General features: G+C 39.6%; 1 protein-coding gene and 1 pseudogene across 1 annotated transcript in view; both read left to right on the top strand.

Annotated features, from left to right (window-relative positions):
• GUCY2F (guanylate cyclase 2F, retinal) overlaps window positions 1-6,000 on the top strand; it is a 93,272-nt gene that overhangs the window by 66,459 nt on the left and 20,813 nt on the right. Inside the window, exons 13-14 of the mRNA XM_006922715.1 lie at window positions 2,623-2,786; window positions 3,564-3,756. Of these exons, the coding sequence (XP_006922777.1) occupies window positions 2,623-2,786; window positions 3,564-3,756 (357 nt within the window). The remainder of the gene's footprint in view (window positions 1-2,622; window positions 2,787-3,563; window positions 3,757-6,000) is intronic.
• On the top strand, window positions 1,049-1,167 carry LOC112471771 (annotated as a pseudogene).

Below are 6,000 nucleotides of genomic sequence, written 5' to 3'. Positions count from 1 at the left end.
TAGCTTCTGCTTAGCAAAAGAAATTGTCAACAAGGTAAAGGGACAACCATCCAAATGGGAAAATATATTTGCAAGCAATGCCTCCAATAAGAGCGTAATATCCAAAATATAAAAAGAACTCATACAACTCAATAACAACAACAACAACAAAAACGATCCAATCAAAAAAATGGGCAAAGGACCTGAACAGACCCTTCTCCCTAGAGGACATACAAATGGACAACAAATATATGAAAAGATGCTCAACATCGCTAACTGTTAGGGAAATGCAAATCAAAACCACAATGAGATACCATCTCACACCTGTTAGAATGGCTATAATCAACAGGAAAATTAATAACAAATGTTGGAGAGGACACGGAGGAAAAGGAACCCTCACACATTGTTGGTGGGACTGCAAATTGGTACAGCCACTATGGAAAACAGTATGGAGCTTCCTCAAAAAACTAAGATTGATCTACTATATGATCCAGCAATCCCTCTATTGGGTATTTACCTCCAAAGCCTTAAAAACTGATAACCGAAAAGCTATTTGCATACTGATGTTCATAGCAACATTATTCACGGTGCCAGGACATGGAAGCAACTGAAGTGTCTTACAATAGATGATTGGATAAAGAAGCTGTGGCACATATATACAATGGAATATTACTCAGCCATAAGAAGAGATGAAATACTGCCATTTGCAACAACATGTATGGACCTCAAGATAATCATGAGAAGCGAAATAAGTCAGACAGAAAAGTTGAAAATCACATGATATCATTTATATGTGTGGTATAAACCTAAAAGCAACAAATGAACAATACAAACAAACAGAGACTCATGGATGTGGACAATAGACAAGTGGTTATCAGAGTGTAGGGGGGATGCGGGAGCAGAGAGATAGACGGGGTAAAAGGGGTCAAATATGTGACAACAGTAAGAAATCTAACTATAGGAGGTAAACACCCAGTGTGAATACACATATGCCTTACTGTTAAAGTGTACAGCTGAAACTTATTGGATATCGTTAACCAATGTCACCAAAAATAAATAAACAAATAAATACTACAGCCATGCCATCCTGAATATGCCTGATCCCATCTGATCTCAGAAGCTAAGCAGGGTTGGGCCTGGTTAGTACTTGGATGGGAGAGCACCTAGAAAGACTGGGCGCTGTAGGCATAAACAAACAAACAAACAAACAAATAATAAATAAATAAATAATTGTAAATCTCTTAACCACTGAGGAAAGAAATAAGATACTGAATTTCTCAAGAGGGTGATTCTTTTCTTAGAATTGAGGACTCAAAGGGGGAAATGAAAGCATAGAGAGAGTAGGGCTTTGTTGAATCTACAGAATACTGAAGCTGATGGTGCTCTCTGTGTGTGCTGTTTTAGCTCTGATGAAGAGGCTTTTGAGCTTTGCTGTTGTACAGCACTGAGATGCTTTGTGAATGACAGGTATCTGAGATGGAAAAGAGAAAGAGTTAGACTGAGAGCCTGAAGGGCCCTGCATATGAAGTCATCCATGTCCCCAGCTAACAATGCTCCATTAGCCTGGCTGGGTTTCTTAAGGACACTCAAACAGGTGTTCAATAGTATGGAAAAGTCAAAGGACCATGAAGGTCAAATTTCTAAAAACTTACCATGAAGTAGGAGAAGCATTTGCCCTTATATTGATGCTAGAAAAGTTATTTCAGAAGGCAGTATAGAAGGGGATGATAGAAAGAGTGCACATCACAAGACCTTAAAAAAAGACCTTTCTGGGGCTACTGTCACTAAAATGCTTCGGTAGAAGTTTAGACTGTATGAAAGATAAGGGTAGCCTCCCAACTCCCTGTAGCTAATAAAACTTAAATGAGAAGAGAAGAGTGAGGCTCCTTGGGTTAGGCAATAATGGGAGCCCAAGACATCTGATCTGGCTACTGAGATTACCTGCAGGATCTTGTGGATGTGTAGATGTGGACCAGGTTCAGAAGAAAACTAATTTTGGGCTTGTGGCATCGAGTGCTAAGTGGAGTGTGTGTGGCCCAGGAGTGTTCCCTGGGATGGATTCTTAGATGTCTGCTCAGTAAAACTACCACCAGTCTTTTTGTTGTGAACGCAGCCTATCCCCTCATGATTCCAATGCTGTGCCAAACTCTCCATCTCTGTAGGGTCCCGGGAGGGTATATCAAAAATCTGTGGCATGCAATCACTTCTAAGGGATAAGGGCAGAGAATGGGCAAGACCAATGGAGTTTCTAAATTATTCCAACTGACAAGAAGGGCAAGTGTTATGGGACATTATTATTCCTAGACCTCAAGGTAATAAATAGGGGTAGATCTTATCATGTAGATCTTGGGTCGGATTTAAGAGATCAAGGAACTTTCCACTAACGAAGAACTGGCAATATAGTAGCATTAGAAGATAAGGATGATTTAGTAGATTGATGACCTAGAAGGGTAAAACAGCACTCTCTGCCCTTTGGGCCAGGGTGATAATGAAGGTGGGTGGTGACTTCTGCCATTTTTATCTGGGTTCACCTCTCCTGTCCTGGCATTTTAGAGAAAGAGATTTGTGATAAAGAGTCTTGTTCCATCATCTCTGAATTTGGGGAGTAAGAATTCCCTGGCTCTTCTTTCTGTTTATTTCCAGTTTAAAACCTTCAATAAAGGGAAGAAGACCAATATCATTGATTCTATGCTTCGGATGTTGGAACAATATTCTAGCAACTTGGAAGATTTGATCCAGGAGCGGACTGAAGAGCTGGAAATTGAAAAACAGAAAACCGAAAAGCTTCTAACACAGATGCTACCACCGTATGTGTGAACACCTGTGGAGTGTGAATCCTTGTCACAGTGTGTTCTATTAAAAATAGAAAAAAATTTACCCATCAACGAACTGCTCCCCCATCCTGCACTCTCTCTACTCCCAGTAGTTTTGAGTCACACCTTCAAATCAAAGAATTGGAAATCAAGGGAGCAGAGCATACTTCCTAATTTTCTACTACCTGTGGATCATGCTGGTCATTTAAGTTTTTGGTGCCTTGGTTTTTCTATGTGTCATTTCATGACTTTTCCTGGAAGTTGACCAATTTAAAGGAGGCACTTTTTGAGCTCCTAGAGGAAAAGTAGCAGGGTTGTTTTCTGGAGTTTTCCTCCTTTAGTTTAAAGCATTATCTGTTACTACAATTTCCAAATTTTCCAAGGCACTGTATTCTGTTGTAACAACCTTCTAGGATATAATTGGAGAAATTAGTCTCTTACAAAGGCAATCACCTGGGAATATTCACTGGGAGCATGGGGTGGAGGATGCTGAGGAAGGATAGAAAGTTGAAAAAACTTTACAAAGGCACAAACCAGGGCTGTCTGTTCAGTGTTGTATTCCAGCATCTAGCACAGTGCCTGGCACATTATAAGCACTCAATATATATTTGTAAAATAAATGAAATAATTAATTTTTCCATCCAGGTGATGGAATTACTTGGAATTTCAAATTACTTGGAAGTAATTTTTGGAGAAATTGTATTTTAGTAGATGTGTGTGGCATGAAGAGAGGCTTGTGTACTCTGAGGAATAGCGGTATCTGCTTTTCAGATCAGTTGCTGAATCCCTCAAAAAGGGCTGCACAGTTGAACCTGAGGGTTTTGACTTGGTCACCTTGTACTTCAGCGACATTGTTGGCTTCACCACCATCTCAGCTATGAGTGAGCCCATTGAGGTGGTAGATCTTCTCAATGACCTGTACACACTGTTTGATGCCATCATTGGCAGTCATGATGTCTACAAGGTAAGTTACTTAGCAGAGAAATGTATTCCAGAGAAAATTTTTTATATGAGGCTTATCTATGTATGCTTCAAGATTGAAGGGTACAATTTTATTGAATGTTGTTACTTAGTAATTAAAGTTTAAATAGTAAATTTTAAAATGTTCATTGGTATTCCATTGGAAATGAATGCCAGATAGAATACATATAATTTCTTTATAAAACAAATCTCAATCTAGTAAGAGATTGCTGGTCAAATTTCTTTTGAGCTATTTTCTAGAAATGGGACTAAGAAGTAGTTTGGTCTGAAAGTGTTATTGCACTTTAGCGGCTGACTACCCATAGAGTAGGCAGTACCATGTTAGGCACTGAAGGGGATACAGAAGTGCCCATTGTTGGTAACTGCTATAGAATTCATCTTGGTAAATTTGTGTAGATCTAATATGTGTCGTTAAAATTTCTTTTCCTCCTTTAGGTATGATTTTTATATAGGAAGGAATTCTAGCATTGCACATGTCAAAGAGCTATTAGACCTGAGGCAGTTTGGAATTGCTACAGGGTAACCAAGAGCAAATCTATTGGTCTAAGATCTGGAGAAGTGGTTAACTGTGAGGTTGCAATCTCCTTCTCCTACCTCCCCCCACCCCTCCAGCCTGTCAATTTCCACTCTTCCTATCAAAGGTTATATAAGATGAGTAGAGAACAGATGACTACATTCACTCATTTTGGTGCCATGCCTCTTTACCCTTGATTTTATGTGTTATCTTGTCCCTAGGCAGAAAATTGCTAAAATTTTCATAGCTGTGCAGGGACATTATGTTGTCTGCAACAAGGAACTTTTCTTATTGATGGAAGAAGATGCCCCAAGCATCCCAAACTTTAGACTGCTCCTCTGTCTTAGGAACAAAGGTAGAGTTGGAGAATGAGTAGCTTCATTCATTGGATCCTTCACAGTAGTCTAAAATTTTCCAACTCTCAAATCACATGCAGGGCAGTGTATTTATATCAGATTAGACAGGGCCCTTTCAGGTCAGGTAGAGAGCCTCAGAGCTAGGCCAAGCCACATAAATAGGGCTCAGAAATACACATTATACCTATCAATCAGCAAGAGCTGCAAACTAATCAAGAAGCATACATGGAGACCACAGAGGAGGAAAAATCCATGGAATCAGTCTACCTGTTTCAACTTCTTGAACTCAACCAGACTAAAGAGAAAAAACAAACCACTGAAAGCAAATTCAGTTGAAACTAAAATCAAAGGTGATTCAGCATGGACAGTAACACAGCCACTGGTTTAATCAATCTAGCTGACACTGTTCAGATAATTTCTGGGGTCTTAGGGATGAGACCATAAGATATTATGGTACTTCATGGCTACAGTAGGGAGTTAGTGGGCTGTTTCCAGGACAGAGCAGGGTTATATGAATCAAAAGATAAAATTTAATTTTTTAGTCTTGTTTGTGAAAAACAAACACAGTGCAAAGGAAATAAAAATTGAACCAGCAGTGAGTCATCAAACCTGTTTTGTTTTCATTTTCTTTAACTGTATAATTGGAATCACTTCCCCTGGCACTTATAATCTGACATGGAACTGAGAAGACTACTGCAGAATCATGAAGTTGATGCTTTGTTTTCAGTTTCAATTCTCCTGCCACCACTTCATCTCAACTAGACCCCTTTCCATATCGCCTCTTCCTTTCTCTGTCTTTATGCTGGCTTATGCAACCCACAGTTCTACAGCAGTCTCACACTAAGGGCAGGCAGTGCCCATGCTCCCTTTCCTTTTAATCTTTTCATCCATATCTCTGGGGACTCCTGAGTGATTGACTAAAAGGTGAAGGGTCAACCACTGGTCTCTGATAATGGCCAGCCAGTGAGTTTCTCCCTTCCATATAGCATTTACGTGGTACTTGTTGCCTTTCTCTGTGTAGGCAGGCATGCTTATTTATGGGTAAGGATCCTTTTATGAAAGTGTACCAGGTAAGGGAGGCCCAGAATGGAAGCATGCTGAGATACAAAGCCCTGTAAGTTCAAAGGATTATTATTATTGGCTAGATAGGGAATCATGATGAGGGGCCTATTGCTGATTACTAAACTTTCTCTGGAGTTGAGTCATAGCCAAAGTCCTGTGGTTTGTTTGGTGATGATGATGGTGATCATAATGATGATGACAATGACAACAATGGTGATGATGATGTTGATGACTTGAACTTATCATCCACTAGGTGCATTTTAAGTGCTTTGACATGTATTAAGTTTTTAGTTTT

This window comes from Pteropus alecto, unplaced genomic scaffold (assembly GCF_000325575.1).
Source record: "Pteropus alecto unplaced genomic scaffold, ASM32557v1 scaffold589, whole genome shotgun sequence".
Classification (NCBI taxonomy): Eukaryota; Metazoa; Chordata; class Mammalia; order Chiroptera; family Pteropodidae; genus Pteropus; species Pteropus alecto.
The sequence above is the reverse complement of the archived record's forward strand: the minus strand, read 5'-3'. Positions and strand labels throughout refer to the sequence as shown.